Source organism: Bombina bombina, chromosome 4 (genome assembly GCF_027579735.1).
Source record: "Bombina bombina isolate aBomBom1 chromosome 4, aBomBom1.pri, whole genome shotgun sequence".
NCBI classification, from domain to species: domain Eukaryota; kingdom Metazoa; phylum Chordata; class Amphibia; order Anura; family Bombinatoridae; genus Bombina; species Bombina bombina.
Window position 1 is genome coordinate 780,061,270 of NC_069502.1, and position 19,347 is coordinate 780,080,616.

At 35.9% G+C, this 19,347-nt stretch overlaps 1 protein-coding gene across 1 annotated transcript in view; it reads left to right on the top strand.

The window, feature by feature from the left end:
- The window catches only part of TAF5L (TATA-box binding protein associated factor 5 like), a 32,554-nt gene extending 14,936 nt beyond the window's left edge, over positions 1-17,618 (top strand). Inside the window, exons 3-5 of the mRNA XM_053711148.1 lie at positions 12,257-12,361; positions 13,159-13,883; positions 15,098-17,618. Of these exons, the coding sequence (XP_053567123.1) occupies positions 12,257-12,361; positions 13,159-13,883; positions 15,098-15,895 (1,628 nt within the window). The 3' untranslated portion in view covers positions 15,896-17,618. The remainder of the gene's footprint in view (positions 1-12,256; positions 12,362-13,158; positions 13,884-15,097) is intronic.
- The last annotated feature ends 1,729 nt before the right edge of the window (positions 17,619-19,347 follow it).

A 19,347-nucleotide genomic window follows, 5' to 3' on the forward strand; every position in this document is an offset into this window, starting at 1 on the left:
ACACACACACTAATTACAAGAAAACAGATCACAGGTGAGGATGGTTACCTTTTTAATAGCCATTCAAACCCCTTTGTGTCAACTTGTGTGCATGTTATCAGGCCAAAATGAACAGGGTATGTAAACTTTTGATCAGGGTCATTTGGGTAGTTTCTGTTGTCATTATGATTTAAAAAGAGTAAAAACAGTTGATAGATAATAAATGGCTTCAGCCAAACACTAACCATGAGTGAAAGAAAAGTTTTTGTGTTATCATTCATATTCTCTGAAAAATCGCCAAGAAATAATAAATTCTGCCAGGGTATGTAAACTTATGAGCACAACTGTACATTCCTGCTTTTTCAATTAAAGATACCAAGAGAACAAAAAAAATTGATAATAGGAGTAAATTAGAAAGTTGTTTAAAATTGCATGCTCTAAATTATGAAAGAAAACATTTGGGTTCAGTATCCCTTTAAGGTTTTAACGAGACACCAAGGTGGTGTATTATAAGGGCATTAAACTCAACTTAAAATGGAACCTCCAATCTTAAGAGGAATGCCATAACTCCTAAATTCTGAGTGGAGTGATATAGATGCTGCCCCATACCTGTTCATTATGTACCTTATAGTTCTACCAAATTACAGCTGTTACCAGTAGCTACATGGGTTATGATACCTCGGGTGAAAAAGCAGACCCGCCCCATTCAAACATCTGTGTAACTAGATTAATTCTGGTGCAAAGATTGGAGTATTTGGGTCTCTTAGAACGCAGAGCTCCCCATAAGTAACCTAGTAGACATTTTCTTCAAGTTGCTATGGTATTCTCTTTTTACTACATCACAAAGAAGTAAAGAATCTCTCTCTTGTAACTATTGACTATTTCTGCAATCTCATCCAAATGACTACAAATAATATTTACACGTGTGCAAGTTACAAAATCCTCCTAGTGTTGCATGTTCACACTATAGTTACATGTAAGCACTTCAATGTTCAGGCACTTTCTTTTGCATTTGTCATATACATAATGATGTTTACCCCATATAATGTGTGTAAACAAGGGACATCCGGTCACTTGCTATTCTTCTCCTAGGCGACAAGCAAAACTAGGAGGATAACATAGTTTAAAAAAAAAAATAAAAAAAATTGGAGGATATCTTTTAGATTTCTTTTATCTAGGGTATAATTTAATTCTCCGCATAGCTTAGCAAAGTACTGTGCATATTAACACACATGTATGTATGTATGTATGTTGGGAGAGCTCCTAGACCACACAGAAAAAGAACACAATGTAGTATCTTTATTATCCTTACAAAATAAAGCAAACTCCAATAAATAGCAACTTGTTGTATTAAGTATTTTCTAGTTCATTGTTATATAATCCTGTCTAGTGATTCTTTTTGTAGGATATCAGAATGTTTTCAAAACCTTCTCTTAAAGCCATATCGTATGCAGTAACAAAAGGAAAATTTATTTTAACTTATTTCTTATCTCTATTTCTCCTACCTGATGTGTTTAGAGCATGTCATTTTAAGACTATCACCTCTTGCTGAATTGCTTCTCATGAGCTGCTGGTCTTAAGCAAAAGCTGTTGCTGATCCAATCGGCACCGCTAGTTGCATGACCTAGCTATGTAACTCTAATTGGAATCGGTAGCCGTTTCCACTCGGGGCCAGCAGTGCAGAGTCGCTAGTCTTAAAATGTAAATGCTCTAACAAACTAGAGCATTTCATCGCTATAATGTCCCTTTAATGCCCATACAACAGCAATGAATCCAGTGTGTGTGTGTGTGTGTGTATATATCAGTGACATGCGGTGAAGTCAAAGGCTGGTGAGGCACTTGCTATGATATGCCTGACAAACCCATATATGAACCTAATAGATGTAGCTTAAATATACAATTAATTTAGCAGGTTGCACAAGGGCAATTAGCATTATTTACAACATGCATACAGGTAAGAAACTAATTATGATTATATTATAGACAAAATTTTGCAGTTCTACTATTTATACTCATTGAAGACAAATGAAAAAAATAGGATGCATGGCCTTGCCTTCCCAGAGGCAGATCTTCTTTATTCATTTTATGTTATGAGATTTAATTTTTTCCCTTTGAATTGAAATATAAAAATTAGACAGACAGTTACACTAAAACATTTATTTTAAACTACGGTCCTGAACAGGGCAGTTTTTCATTATAGGTGATCCGGTGCACAGTTGAAATAATCGGTTTATGGGTGAGAGGCCATGTTAGAAACCATGGTGTTACTGCTCAGCTGATTACTTGACCTTTGCACTGGTTCCGCTATCATGAAAACCTAGCCTGTTTGTGGTACTTGAGGACCACGGTTGAGAAACACTGCACTAAAGCACCAGCTCATCTGCAATATGTCAATTACCTACAGAATAAAGCGCTTTTTTTTTTTTTTTTTTTTTTTTTTTTTTTAAAGTTGGCTAATATTGCATCAGCTGAAAATTGTACTTCAAAATAAATTCTGCTAAAAAAAAACAGACTTTTATTTTCAAAAGATCAATTTATTTATAATTTTTTTTTAAATAAAGCTCTTTAATAAATAGCATGAATTTAACAAATTCTAACAGGTGGGGTGTATTAAACTTGGAAAGGCAAACTTTATTTTTTTGCACTGCAGACAGGCATGCTGTAGTTTCACTTGCGTTAGACCTACAGTTTCATTTATAAATTAAGTAAATTCTGCGGTCTTTCACAACAAAGTTGTCAATGATTTTATTGTAAAACTGCTCTGGATTTGTTTCTCTTAATTTTAAAAGTCTTGGCGTCTCTATGGACAAGAGTGCCAGTGATGACAGTCTGCCTTGGTCCGTACGGTTCCTGCTATGTGTTTTAATCCACTTTAATGCAGAAAACGATAGTTCAACAGAGGCTGTTGTAGCTGGAATTGTGAGAACCAGCTTAAATAATGTTACAGCCTCTGGAAGACCCCTCAGCAGATCATTTGCAGCCACAAAGTTGAGGAGTTCTAATGGTGATTTGCATTCATTCCTCACTCTTTCGGTGCTGTATAACCCACCAGATCACACTTCAGTCTAAGGAGGTCAAAGTGCTTTCCATATTTTGAAAGGGTTTGCAGTTTGGTGTCTTCAAAGTTTTCTGACATGTCTCATTTTTGTGCAGTCCACCAAACTCAGTAATGCAAGGTCATCAAAGTGTTCAAACCGAGCTTTCATCTGAACACTGACATTATCCAGAATATTAAAATATAACCTCCTCTTAGTATCTTTAATATTATCTTTGCTTCTCTGGTTTTCTTTGAGGTCAAGTCTGACATGGTTTTTCCTCAAATAGTTCATAGAATGCATCAGTCTTCTCTCCGGCGTTGCAGAAATGACATTGTCACGAATTTGATCACAGCAGAATGCAATATCCATGACTCTATTCTGAAGTATTCGAAAGAGTATATTGGTTTTTAAAAAAATATCCTCATATGCCATTAGTAGGAAGCAGGTAGATGCTTTACTCAGCCATGTATCAAATCCATCAGCCATCCAATTCTTTTATTTTTGCTTATAATATCGAACATAGCACGCAGATCTGTTTGGTACATGTTGACTGTCTGCACTAGTTTTGAATTTGTACTCCATCTGGTGGGTGCTGCTCTTGGCAAACGTTTCTTTACAACATCGTCCAGTAGGTAGGCGCATTTGGTAGATTGATTGAAAAAAGAGTTGTTAAGTTTTGCACACAAAAAAACTGTACACTAAGGTATACTTTTTGCTGAATTCGAGAGCACCAGTTTCAATTTGTGGGCAAAACAATGTATAAACATGGCTTAAGGAATTTTTTCTTTGATCTTAGCTTGCACCCCATTAAGATCTGATGCCATCACAGCAGCTCCATCGTACGTCTGAGCTACCAGCTTTTCCATACAATTGTATTTCTCCAATACTCCAAATACATAATTAGCAATAGATGGTGCTCGTCTGTCAATCACTTCATCAATTCCTAAGAACGCCTCCTTCACCTCAAAAGTCCCCTGACTGCGCATCACATAATGGAAAATTACAGAGATCTGGCATTTGTTTGTGACATCTGTTGTCTCATCTACTTCAACAGCAACAAATGTGGCTGCATCAATCTCCTTTATGTAATCCCTAATGACATCAGCGACTGCTTCAATCAAATCGTTTTGTATTCTGTTTGATAAACCAGAAAAAACTGTGGATGTCTTCAAATGATTTGCTAACTTTTCATTAGCCTCTGTTCGAAAATATACAGTCTCCACTTAGTTGCCATGATTGTAAGAGTTAGCACCTTCATCATTCCCACGAAATGCTAATTTCAGTTTTGTTAGGTGTATGGCGGTCTCAATAAGGTGTTTTAAAATTTCACGGTTTTCTTTAACTTTAGCATTGTGGTTGCTAATTTCTAATCGCCGCTGTTAGCTTAAAGCTGCATCTATCCTTGCAGTTCCAAACATTTTAAAAGCAATTATGTTCTTGGTGTGAGTGATTGCTCATGTTTATTAAGGCCCCTGGATACATTTTTTCAAATCTGAAAATCCTGTTTTTGTCCAAAGTTTGTCGGTAGTGGAGAAGAGAAGGCAGGGAAAGCAGTAAAGGGGATTATTTGTTGCATAGCCATTCTTTTCTCTGGTACCACTCTGTTTGAAAAGATCTTGTTATATTCTTTTGTTGTTGAAGTAGGCCCCTCAGCTCAGGCATTGGTCTTCCATTATTTATCACTTCCAGTTTTGCTTGAAAGTTAAGTCTGGAAAAATTCCTGAAATTCTCCATATTTCAAAAGGCTTCAAACTGTAAACCTGGAAAGAGAGAAAAAGAGAACAATTAGAGGGATAGAACAATAGAAAAAAAAAAAAGTTAATCAAAACTTTAAAAAAAAAAAAATACTGATTGTATAAAAACCGCAAATAACTTACTTTTTGTACAATGAGCACTTAGAAATGCTCAGTGTAGCCATGTCCTTAGTGTGATATGAGCGCTGACATCATAGCCATGTCCTTAGTGTGATATGAGCGCTGACATTGTAGCCATGTCCTTAGTGTGATATGAACGCTGACATCGTAGCCATGTCCTTAGTGTGATATGAACGCTGACATCGTAGCCATGTCCTTAGTGTGATATGAGCGCTGACATTGTAGCCATGTCCTTAGTGTGATATGAGCGCTGACATTGTAGCCATGTCCTTAGTGTGATATGAGCGCTGACATTGTAGCCATGTCCTTAGTGTGATATGAGCGCTGACATTGTAGCCATGTCCTTAGTGTGATATGAGCGCTGACATTGTAGCCATGTCCTTAGTGTGATATGAGCGCTGACATTGTAGCCATGTCCTTAGTGTGATATGAGCGCTGACATTGTAGCCATGTCCTTAGTGTGATATGAGCGCTGACATTGTAGCCATGTCCTTAGTGTGATATGAGCGCTGACATTGTAGCCATGTCCTTAGTGTGATATGAGCGCTGACATTGTAGCCATGTCCTTAGTGTGATATGAGCGCTGACATTGTAGCCATGTCCTTAGTGTGATATGAGCGCTGACATTGTAGCCATGTCCTTAGTGTGATATGAGCGCTGACATTGTAGCCATGTCCTTAGTGTGATATGAGCGCTGACATTGTAGCCATGTCCTTAGTGTGATATGAGCGCTGACATCGTAGCCATGTCCTTAGTGTGATATGAGCGCTGACATTGTAGCCATGTCCTTAGTGTGATATGAGCGCTGACATTGTAGCCATGTCCTTAGTGTGATATGAGCGCTGACATTGTAGCCATGTCCTTAGTGTGATATGAGCGCTGACATTGTAGCCATGTCCTTAGTGTGATATGAGCGCTGACATTGTAGCCATGTCCTTAGTGTGATATGAGCGCTGACATTGTAGCCATGTCCTTAGTGTGATATGAGCGCTGACATTGTAGCCATGTCCTTAGTGTGATATGAGCGCTGACATTGTAGCCATGTCCTTAGTGTGATATGAGCGCTGACATTGTAGCCATGTCCTTAGTGTGATATGAGCGCTGACATTGTAGCCATGTCCTTAGTGTGATATGAGCGCTGACATTGTAGCCATGTCCTTAGTGTGATATGAGCGCTGACATTGTAGCCATGTCCTTAGTGTGATATGAGCGCTGACATTGTAGCCATGTCCTTAGTGTGATATGAGCGCTGACATTGTAGCCATGTCCTTAGTGTGATATGAGCGCTGACATTGTAGCCATGTCCTTAGTGTGATATGAGCGCTGACATTGTAGCCATGTCCTTAGTGTGATATGAGCGCTGACATTGTAGCCATGTCCTTAGTGTGATATGAGCGCTGACATTGTAGCCATGTCCTTAGTGTGATATGAGCGCTGACATTGTAGCCATGTCCTTAGTGTGATATGAGCGCTGACATTGTAGCCATGTCCTTAGTGTGATATGAGCGCTGACATCGTAGCCATGTCCTTAGTGTGATATGAGCGCTGACATTGTAGCCATGTCCTTAGTGTGATATGAGCGCTGACATTGTAGCCATGTCCTTAGTGTGATATGAGCGCTGACATTGTAGCCATGTCCTTAGTGTGATATGAGCGCTGACATTGTAGCCATGTCCTTAGTGTGATATGAGCGCTGACATTGTAGCCATGTCCTTAGTGTGATATGAGCGCTGACATTGTAGCCATGTCCTTAGTGTGATATGAGCGCTGACATCGTAGCCATGTCCTTAGTGTGATATGAGCGCTGACATTGTAGCCATGTCCTTAGTGTGATATGAGCGCTGACATTGTAGCCATGTCCTTAGTGTGATATGAGCGCTGACATTGTAGCCATGTCCTTAGTGTGATATGAGCGCTGACATTGTAGCCATGTCCTTAGTGTGATATGAGCGCTGACATTGTAGCCATGTCCTTAGTGTGATATGAGCGCTGACATTGTAGCCATGTCCTTAGTGTGATATGAGCGCTGACATCTTTAAACTTTATGCTCAGGATTCAGACTGAGCATGCAATGCTACATAAATTTATAATTTATTTTATAAAATTTACTGCATTCTGTTAGTATCCTTTTGTTGAAATGCACTACTGGGTGCAAGCTGAAGACACCAGGTAAGACGAGAGGTATTTAAGTATAAAGAGTTTTGCAGCAGTTATCCACTAAAGCTAAATAAGGACAGATATGTGTCAGGTTAAAGAGACATTAACCCCAAAATGTTTCTTTCATGAGTCAAGGAGAGAGTAAAATTTTAAACATTCCAATTTACTTCTATTATCTAATTTGCTTCATTATTTAGATATCCTTTGTTGAAGAAATAGCAATGCACATGGGTGAGCCAATCACACGAGACATCTATGTGCAGCAACCAATTATCAGCTACTTGAGCCTATCTAGATATGCTTTTCAGCAAAGTATATCAAGAGAATAAAGCAAATAGATAATAGAAGTAAATTAGAAAGTTGTTTAAAATTGCATGATTTTTCTAAATCGCGAAAGAAAAAATGTGGGTTTCATGTCCCTTTTTAAGCCGTGAGAATTCATCAAGGTGAATTCCATGTTCTGTAAGTTAGAAATAGCTAAAAATTCTGGGATAAGTTACATGAGAGAGGACAAAATAAATAATGAACCTATATTGCAAAGTATTTTCATTATTCATAACTATGAAGGAGTGCTTTCTGAAGAATGTCTGGAAAAAAATCTGACTTTGACCTGTCATGGCACTTTAGAATCTACAAATTAATAAATGTGTGCAGTACAGATTTCCAGGCTGGTGTAGTTTTAGAAAAGGAAACCTTGATTTCACTCCAGCCATTAGCCTATTTTCTGTGAATAGCTTTGTGTTAGTTAATTACATGCCACTAGATGGTGCTAGCTAACAAGAAAATAAGTTGTAATATAGCTATTTTAAAATTTAATATGAAAATACACAAAAGGAGGAGCATAAAAATCCTAATTTATAAGATAATGTTGTTACGCATAATAAACCTAAATGCACCATTGAATAATAAGTGCATCCAGTGCTTTTTTACCCAGAACTTGTTAGTAGACATATTCATGACACTATTGCTTTTAATCTAATATGATAAAACAATGACTATTTTTATGTTGCATGCTGCTATAATATTCGGTAAACTTAACAGAATGGAGTATGACAAATCACAGGTTATTTTTAGGTTGCATGCTGTAATAGTCGAGTGTTTAGTATTCATATTATTGGTTTCATATCCCTTGAAAGTTTTCAAGACACACATGCTGCTGAGCATATCTAGATATTTTTTGTGGAAAGAAGAAATATCTAAGTGATCAATACTGTAAACACTACTGCTGCCACTATGTGGTGCTCAAGGCACGCACGTGCGCTATCCCACTAGGTATGCTGTTCAACAAAGGATTAAAAAAGAGTAAATTACATAATAAAATTTAATTAGAAAGTTTATTCTTTTTTATTGCAATTTCTATCAGAATCATGGAAGTTTAATTATGACTTTCATGTTCCTTTTAAAATACTAATTTGATTTGCTGACATTTTATTTGCAGACAACACAATTCAATATTTTAATAAATAAAATAAAAAAACAGATTTAAGTCTGTTTTATTTTTTGCAGTTACTGCAGTGGCATTATTTCACAAAACTGTAAACAACTGCAATAAATACGGTGCAAAAGTAATTAACTTATGCAGCGCTGCACGGTAACCGAACAGGAAGATAAAAAACGAAATACTTTAGCCCTGCTACTCATTTTTGCCGAGACAGTTGTCAAGCACGTGGCATGCCAAGTTATGTAAACAGTGCTACTGTTAACCCAAAATGTACCAATGAATATCATTATTTTTTTTATTTGAGTAAGAAAATAAATGTGACACAATACAGAGTGAAAACAGTATATGGAATGAATACAGCATCTTTGATTTGGGTTTTACATTAGAAATGCTATTCCTCATTTTCAGTGATATGGGTCTCTCTTGGTCCTTTTATGCTGTTAGTCTGAGTTCAGGGGGTTAACATTAAAGGGACATTAAACACTCTGAGATGGTAATATAAAATGATAAATTGTATATAATAAAACAACTCTGCAATATACTTTCATTATTTATTTTGCCCTCTTTGCCTGTAATTCCGTTCTGAAAATATGAGCTTTTCGGTTCCTGTTAGAAATGGAAGTGCAGAACACTGCTAAATCCAGCACAACCATTGGCTGCACACTCTAGTGACCTATTTATAACGGTCCCTAATTGGCCACAGCAGAGAAGGTAACACAAGTTACAACATGGCAGCTCCCAGTGTTTTATAGACACTAAAACTTTACACTTATTTTGTCACTTTTTAAACAACTAATGAAACTTTAAAAAATACATATACATGTTAGTCATGGACTAATCTTTTCTTTGAATGCATCATTCTATCTGGCATGTATTTAGTGTTTAATGTCCCTTTAAACAGAAAATAAAATACACATAAAGGAAGTTGCATCTAAAAGGAAGATTTTTATTTTTTTTAAAATGGCAATGTCCTTTATATTATAGATGCATGAGCCATAACTGGTCACATTTATATTTCATAACAAACAGAAATGTGTATAGAAAGATCCTATAATCTATTGAAGGCAGTTAAATACAGTGATAGATTTACTATTCATTCTTCCTGGCTTAGTTAACATGTCATGAATACTAGTTGTACTGTACTTAATCCAGTCAAGATTTTATGTCCTTTACTTGGGTTAGAGAAACATGTGGATTCCATCTATGGAAAATATTTGCCCACAAGCGCTAGATTAGGTTTTTATAGTGCAGAGCTCCATACTCCAGTCTCCTACCTTTAAAGATTGACTTCTATTTCTTCATCATACTTAAGCCCGCCCTTATCCACAGCTGGCATCATGGTTTTATAAACCCTCATACTGTATTCAACATGGAAGGTGTTTAGGGGCCCTAACAATGAACAATATTTCTGCACATTGTTTTTTTATTGTTATATACCTTGATGTCGTCAGGACTGGTCTCTGGTATATTAAAATAAAAGTAATGTGCACAAATTTAAAAACAAAACTTACCAAAAGCTCATAAATCATTACATAACTATTATTTGTGCACGTTATTTTTTTATTCTAATATACCTATATTATAATAAAAATAATGTGCACAAATAGTAAAAAGTATTTCACTAACTTCCCTGCTGCATAGATGCAATGTCGCTCTTTAGAAACTGGCCTGGCTTAAAGTTCTAATCTCCTTACCGGTCCGGTTTTGTAGGGCAGCAGCTGAAGATTTAAGTAGGCTCCACTCCAGGCAGCAAGTCCAACTCCAAGTAGATGGCTCCGTCCAGACCCAGATGGGATGATAGGTCAGGTGGCAGCAGTCTCTCCTTCCCAGTTCTCTTTTGCCGTCAGTGCTGCGCTCAGTATCCTGCTTTCTTGTGCATGCGCAGGGAGCCAATCAACAACGGTCACGTTCTCCTGGTGCTGTCAATCACCAGGAGAACATGTCCGTCTCTGATTGGGGGAAGGTTAATTTTGTTTTTGTTTGGTGAGCCAGCAGGTGTCGCTCTAATGCTCATCTGTTGTAAAAATATGCACCCATGTTGCGCAATGGAGTATGTAAAGTACACTGTCTGCATCTATATAGCATAACATGGGGTAGAAAAAAAAATTGTTTCATTTTTTTTTTCTCTCTCATTTATATTACGTTTAAATAAACTTTGTGCCTATCTCTATTATCTCTATCATCTCTATTATCTCTATCATCTCTATTATCTCTATCATCTCTATTATCTCTATCATCTCTATTATCTCTATCATCTCTATTATCTCTATCATCTCTATTATCTCTATCATCTCTATTATCTCTATCATCTCTATTATCTCTATTATCTCTATCATCTCTATTATCTCTATCATCTCTATTATCTCTATCATCTCTATCATCTCTATTATCTCTATCATCTCTATCATCTCTATTATCTCTATCATCTCTATTATCTCTATCATCTCTATTATCTCTATCATCTCTATTATCTCTATCATCTCTATTATCTCTATCATCTCTATTATCTCTATCATCTCTATTATCTCTATCATCTCTATTATCTCTATCATCTCTATTATCTCTATCATCTCTATTATCTCTATCATCTCTATTATCTCTATCATCTCTATTATCTCTATCATCTCTATTATCTCTATCATCTCTATTATCTCTATCATCTCTATTATCTCTATCATCTCTATTATCTCTATCTCTATTATCTCTATCATCTCTATTATCTCTATCTCTATCATCTCTATCTCTATCATCTCTATCTCTATCATCTCTATCTCTATCATCTCTATCTCTATCATCTCTATCTCTATCATCTCTATCTCTATCATCTCTATCTCTATCATCTCTATCTCTATCATCTCTATCTCTATCATCTCTATCTCTATCATCTCTATCTCTATCATCTCTATCTCTATCATCTCTATCTCTATCATCTCTATCTCTATCATCTCTATCTCTATCATCTCTATCTCTATCATCTCTATCTCTATCATCTCTATCTCTATCATCTCTATCTCTATCATCTCTATCTCTATCATCTCTATCTCTATCATCTCTATCTCTATCATCTCTATCTCTATCATCTCTATCTCTATCATCTCTATCTCTATCATCTCTATCTCTATCATCTCTATCTCTATCCTCTCTATCTCTATCATCTCTATCTCTATCATCTCTATCTCTATCATCTCTATCTCTATCATCTCTATCTCTATCATCTCTATCTCTATCATCTCTATCTCTATCATCTCTATCTCTATCATCTCTATCTCTATCATCTCTATCTCTAAAAACCTGAAATGGTGTAAATTGAACTGTTGTAAAACGAGGGCCACCTGTGTATATGTGTGTGTGTGTGTGTAATATATATATATATATATATATATATATATATATATATATATATATATATATATATATATATATATATATATATATATATATATATATATATATATATATATATATATATATATATTTATTGCTCTCAGGGAGTATACAATAGCAAATAATTCAAAGCACTCACTGATCTTCTGTCATCAAGCCAAATGTTTATTTATGTAACGTTTCGGGACCTGTCAGAAGAAGGGACGCTACAGGTCCTGAAACGTTACATAAATAAACATTTGGCTTGATGACAGAAGACCAGTGAGTGCTTTGAATTATTTGTGTGTGTGTGTGTGTATATATGTGTGTATACTTCTCAAATAAAATGAAATCATGAGTTGTTCTAATTTTTTTTTTTTTTTTTTTTTTTTTTTTTTTTTTAGTCCAAGCAGAATCCAGTTGCGCCAATGTGGTGTCCTCAGCCCCCTGTCAGGTTGAGCCTCAGCAATATGAAGTTCAGTTTGCAAAGCTACGGAATTTTCTTTCTGGTAAGTTGTGCCCAGAATGTACATTAACATGGTGGACACCTATAATTATGCATGAATTCTTTATTACCTTCTAGTTGCAGCCAGTTCTACCAATGATATCAGAATTGCCTCCAGGCTACTATATGCAGTGGATACTATATGCAGTGGATATAAAAAGTCTACACACCCCTGTTAAAATGTCAGGTTTCTGTGATGTAAAGAAATGAGACAAAGATAAATCATTTCAGAACTTTTTCCACCTTTAATGTGACCTATAAACTGTACAACTTGATTGAAAAACAAACTGAAACTTCTAGGTGGAGGGAAGTAAACAAAAAAAAAATTAAATTAATGTGGTAGCATAAGTGTGCACACCCTCTTATAACTGTGTTTAGAATTGAGCAATCACGTTCAAAATCATGTTAAATAGGAGTCAGTACACACCTGCCATCATTTAAAATGCCTCTGATTAACCCCAAATAAAGTTCACACATATATGTATGTATATATATATAATCTCTCTCTATCCACAAGTAAACTACTTAATATACCCACTACTATTGCAAACAAATGCTTTTACTAGTTCGCAGAAAATTAGCTTAAAAGTATTAACCCACGTTTCCCTGGGAGAAAGTGGAACAAGTACACAATTCATATGCATTTTACAGCAAAATGAAGCAAAATAAATAATGAATGCTTATTGCATTCGTTTCACTTTCAATAATTTAAACATTTTTATGCGTTCTTGAAATGTCAAATTTAATGGTCCTTTTTAACACTTTTTCTTATAACTTCTATTTTATTTTGCCAAAATGCAGATGTGGATTCTCCTCACAGCCGTGAAGTCACAAGCCTCCTTTATCCTCTCTTCGTCTACCTCCATTTGGACATGGTACAGAACAGTCTAAAGAGTGCTGTGGACAGTTTCTATAGTCGCTTCCATGGCATGTTCTTGCAGCTCCCTGGGCAGAGAGACATTGTTGAGCAGCTGCAGACAACGATGACCATACAGGATATCCACTCCAACTTTAAATTGCGAGCTTTTCTTGATAACAAGTTTGTCGTCCGCCTCCAGGAGGAAAGCTATAACTACCTTCTCCGCTATCTTCAAAGTGACAATAACACTGCTTTGTATAAGGCGATCACCCAACACATTCAGTTAGATGTACAGCCACTAAAAAGGACAGAGTACCAGCTTTATGCCTGCAGTGGGTCATCGTCACGGGGAGAGAGCAGCAGCCTTGATCAAGCAGATGTGCCTGCTCCCATTTTACAGAACGAAGCCGCACTCGAGCAGCTCCAGGACTGCATCAAACGAGTAAAAGATGGTCCTCCCTCACTCACCACCATCTGTTTCTATGCTTTCTACAACACTGAGCAGCTACTGAACACTGCTGAGATATCCCCTGACAGCAGACTTCTGGCTGCCGGCTTTGACAACTCCTGTGTGAAACTATGGAGCCTAAGGTCAAAGAAACTGAAATCTGAGCCTCATGAAGTGGATGTGTCTCGAATACGGCTGGCTTGTGATATTTTAGAGGAGGTGGTGGAAATACATATTTATTTATTAATAATCTTATTATCACTTTTTAAATACTCCCTTATAGCTATTTGGAGTTAGTGATCATTTTGCAGGCTTAGGAGGACTGTTTGCTTTTCTAAATTTGACACCGTGAGTGGCTGCTGCTTAAAGGGACCGTCATTTTTTTTATTTAATTTTTTTATCATGATTCAGATAGAGCATGCAATTTTAGACTACTTTCCAACTTATCAAATTTGCTTTGTTTTCTTGGTTTCTTTTATTGAAGAGTACAACTAGGTAGGCTCATAAGAGCTCAGGATTGTGCACGTGTCTTTAGTCCTCTATGGCAGCAGTGTTTTGCATATTTATTTTTAGTCCTCTATGGCAGCAGTGTATTAAAAAGCTACAGATAATTATGCAAAACACTGCTGCCATAGAGGACTAAAAATAATTATGCAAAACACTGCTGCCAAAGAGGACTAAAGACACGTGCACACTTCTGAGCTCTTATGAGCCCTACCTAGTTTTACTCTTCAATAATATATTGAGAGAAGGAAGCAAATTTGATAACAGAAGTTGGAACGTTTTCTAAAATTGCATGCTCTGTCTGACTTTACTGTCTCTTTAAAATGAAAGGCAAACAATACTTAGTATATATGAACAATAGCACAATTTAGTGGTCATGTAACAGTTTTAAGAATTAAAGAGACAAAATATAAATTACTTACATGTAATAAAACAAATTACAAAGTAGTTTTTTATTTTGCCCTAATTTCATATAATTTAGCTCTAAAAATGTGATGGGTTTTTGTTATTCTCAGAATTTGAAATGTACCCGCAGGCTTCTCAAGTCAAAGCCAATTAGGATGTGGTATAATTAAACTAATGATAAGGCAAATATGAGTTAGTTTAGTTATTGAAAAACAAGTGCAGCAAAACTATTTGTGTTACAAACATTTAGACTTGGCTAATATGTTATTCTATAGCAACACAACATTTCTTTGTAATTGCAAGATGTTTACTGTTCCTTTTTAATTACAGGGAAAGAAAACAAAATAAATTATGAAAAGGGCAAATTTGACATTTTATATTGATATGTTTTATGAGTTGATAAACCAGGTGTTTTGTCCTTATATGACAATATTTTTTTTCTTATTATTTTTTTTAGTAATTAACTACTTTGGCTTACAATCTCTTTTTTTTTTTTTTTTTTTTTTTTTTTTTTTTTTTTCCAGGCTGAAGAGGAAGACCAGGGCGGAACAGAATTGAAGATACTTAGGGGACACTCTGGGCCAGTGTATAGCACCCGCTTCCTATCTGACAGTTCCGGCCTCTTGTCATGCTCTGAGGACACATCTATACGCTATTGGAATCTTGAAACTTTTACAAATACTGTCCTATATCAAGGCCATGCCTACCCAGTCTGGGACTTGGATGTCAGCCCTTGTAGTCTGTTTTTTGCAAGTGGGTCTCATGATCGTACTGCCAGGCTATGGTCTTTTGACCGGACGTTCCCAATAAGGATATTTGCTGGGCATCTAGCTGATGTTGACTGTGTAAAATTTCACCCCAATTCCAATTACTTGGCCACAGGTTCTTCAGACAAAACAGTAAGATTGTGGAGCTCCCAACAGGGTAATTCTGTGAGGCTTTTTACAGGACACCGTGGGCCAGTTTTGGCCCTTGCTTTCTCCCCAAATGGTAAGTATTTGGCCTCTGCTGGAGAAGACCAGCGCCTCAAATTATGGGATTTGGCATCAGGTACTCTCTATAAGGAACTGAGAGGACATACAGACAATATCAACAGTCTCACATTTAGTCCAGATAGCAGCTTGATTGCCTCTGCATCCATGGACAATTCAGTTCGGGTATGGGATATCCGAAATACGTACTGCAATGCCCTTTCTGATGGGTCATCCAGTGAACTAGTAGGTGTTTACACTGGGCAAACAAGCAATGTTTTAAGTGCACAGTTTATGGCTTGTAACCTTCTTTTGGTAACTGGGATTGCACAAGAAAACCAGGAACATTAGTTTGGTGTTTGTAGATGTGTTGGAGATTTCATATGCCTTGTATGAAAAGAGTGAAAAAACAAATAACAAAGCCCATTCTGCAAAAGTTTTCAATATGGAAATATTTAAGGGGACATAAAAAGCTAAAAATATTATTTAAAAAAAGAAATGCCATTTAGTCTGTTAAACACCAATTCTTATTTCATCCTCCCCTGAGGAGCCATGCTTCCCTGTCGGTCAAATGAGCATACAGTTATAAGAACTTTCACCATTGTGCTTATATATGTTTATTTGCTTTTAATTAAAAAGGACATTAACCCGTAGAAACGCCACTAAGGATTTACTTTACTGTGATTAACAAAAAAAAAATTGCTACTGCAAAATCTCTAAATCTGGAAGTTTGTTATAAAATTATTCTATAAAATCGTAGATCAAAAGTATTTCCTGCATACAATATTTTTTTATGTGTTTTTACATGTGAAGAATGTACTCAAACACTGCCCCAAGTACCGTTAAGGGTGGGTTATTTAATAATAAAAAAAAACAAATGCCCTTGTCTAGTAACAGTAAGTTATTAAAATACATATGAATTCTTGCTCATCAGTTTGTGCAGATATATTTATAGCTGCTGTACCCTACCTACAGAAAAGCTAATTAAACTGTATGTTATAATTCCACTGTAAATGGTGCACTAAACATCAATGTTGGAAAAGTATTTAATATCCCTCTACTATAGTATACAGGAAATAAAATGTACAGATATTTGTGTTGCTCTATTTGCAAATTATACCTTTTTAGCGTTGCACAATTGGTGCCAATTTTAGAGCAAGAAGAAGAAAAAATAAGAACACGGTAAAATAAATTTAAAGCCAATTTGATTTTAGTATAGCCAACCATTGAGTGAGATTGTTTGGCTGTGTACAACCAATCACTGTCTCACAGTGCGGATAAAGCTATTCATTATGTCACTTCCTGCATGCATGACGCACAATTTGGAAGGGGAAAACCAGTGCTTTAGAAAATGAGGCCACTTTGTCCTTGCAATAGTTTGCAAATTGACGCTACTGTTTTATGTAGCTTTTGATTTGGATGTAATGTCCCATTAACAATAAAAAAAAAAAAAACATGCATTGCTTAAGGGGTTGCACTCAGCATATACACAAATAAAACGTGTATAGTGCTTGTGCTCACATTTGATTGACAGTGACGCTTGAAAATGTTTGTCTTTTTTTTCTTTTCTTTTTTTTTTTTTTAAACCTTCCTGTGTCGTCTTTAAACAGAAAACGTGAAGAGTTGACACACTGAAGGTTAAATAAATTTCTAAAAACTAAGTAAGAATATTAACATGCAAACTTTGTTTGGGTTTGTATGCGACTGTGAGGAAGCAGTCTGTTTTCTTTGTAAATGGTCAATAAAGATGCATTTTTATGAACAGCATAACAACTGAGAAAATACAAATATTGTTTACTTACGAGGTTGTTGCATTGAAGGGACACTGAATACATTTCATGCACCTCCCTCTAATTTTGTGTCACCAAGTTTCACTACAGGTATTTGAAGGACAGTTGCTACATATATACAAAAATGTTAGCACAGGATTGCAATAAGTTAGAATTTTTTTTTTATCGCGTGACCGGACCCATGACTAGAGGGAGAAGGGGAATATCCTTAAATACTGTGATTTATCAAATGTATTTGGCGTTTAATGTTCTTTTAAATAGACAAGTCTGATCAGTCCCTGCAATTGTATTCCTTGTTTATCTTTGAGGAACAATATTTTATTTACTTATTTGATCATATATATATATTTTTTTTTTAAGTAGGCAATCTGTTTCAAGTGGTTGCCATGTATTTATTTTAGTTTAAAGGGCTGTTTCAAAATCTTCAGAATGTACTACTACCAAACTCATAATTCCACAATAGCCTTGATTCTCATAACCGTGGCACATGAAGATGAGAGTAGCAAGAACATGCATCGCTTTGTAATCCCTAAAGGGTCCTGGCCCTTTCTTGTTGCAATTATTTTGTTTTGGTTTTTAAACCCCCCCCCCCCCCCCCCCCCCCCAAGATCTTAACAATGCTCAGTTCATCTCACTGCCTTAATCAGAATATAGTGCTTTGAAGAGAAAAATTAGTATTGCCTTTTTTTTTTTTTTTTTTTTTTTTTTCTGTACAGTATTTAACAGTGATTGTCAAAAGTGCAACAAGTAGGAGCGCCCCATATAAATAATAAAACAGTTGGAACAACAATGCACTGTTTAAAAAGGATATAGTTTCTTTTGAAGCAATCCAGGCATAGAGAGTAGCAATATGGGGTTGCTGCCGCTTCACAAAACACAGCACTGGGGGCTGGATAAAGCTGAATGTAAAAAACACAGAAAAAGAAAGGCGCAAACCCCTCTAAGTGAAGTACATAAAAAAACTGCTTAAATTTATTAAGACACAATTGCACACTCACACTATGAACCCTCAAACATGATAAATATATAATATATAAAAAAATGCATAAAACAGGCCACACCCACCATCCTTACGCCACGCACATCAGCTGTATTGGAGCCGGCACTTCTCTAAACAGTTGGTGCAGTATTGGTTGGCGTTTTTATGCATTTTTTTTTCTTTTTATATATATATTACACAACTGTGACTGGTGATTATATGTTAACGGATATCCGTGACTCTTATCTCATATGGAACTATTACATGGGACAATCGTATATGATTGAAGGAGGTCCGGTTTACAGGTTACATCTGATCCTACTGAGACTATAACCGACTGATCACCATCTTTTACGTGTCTTTACATACCTCATATGTTTGAGGGTTCATAGTGTGAGTGTGCAATCGTGTCTTAATAAATTTAAGCTGTTTTTGATGTACTTCACTTAGAGGGGTTTGCGCCTTTCTTTTTATGTGTTTTTTACATTTAGCAGTGATTACTTTTTTCTGTGACATTTTTTTTTTTCTCCTTCAAAACATAACTAGAGATTGAACATAACCATTTGGTTAAAAAGTGGAAATGACTGGAGACACAATAAGGTCAACTTTACTCTAAAATAGTATTCTTTCTTTTTAACATGTCAGTAGCTAAAAAGAGAGAGGCAAACAAAGTACAAAATTTGATTAAAACCTGTGTGAAGGAAAAAAAAAAAAACACTTGAAAGATTTCTAAAAACTTTGCAATCTAGGCCAATGTGTGTTTTTTTTTTTTTTTGTTTCTTTTTTTTTAAAAAAAAAAACACAAAATCTGTTAATTTGTATTGTTAACTGACTTATCACTTGCTTTTTACAATATTCTCTATTGGAAGGGATGTTTAATGCTTATGGAACAAAATATGTTTGAAGATCGTTGGAGTGGAAGAGAGGTGGTACGAGTGAATTCACTAGGATCATCCTTTAAAATATATTAATATTATGTTTTATTGTCACTGATGCAGAAGTGTAAATGTCTGTTTTGTTTATCCTTAAAAGAA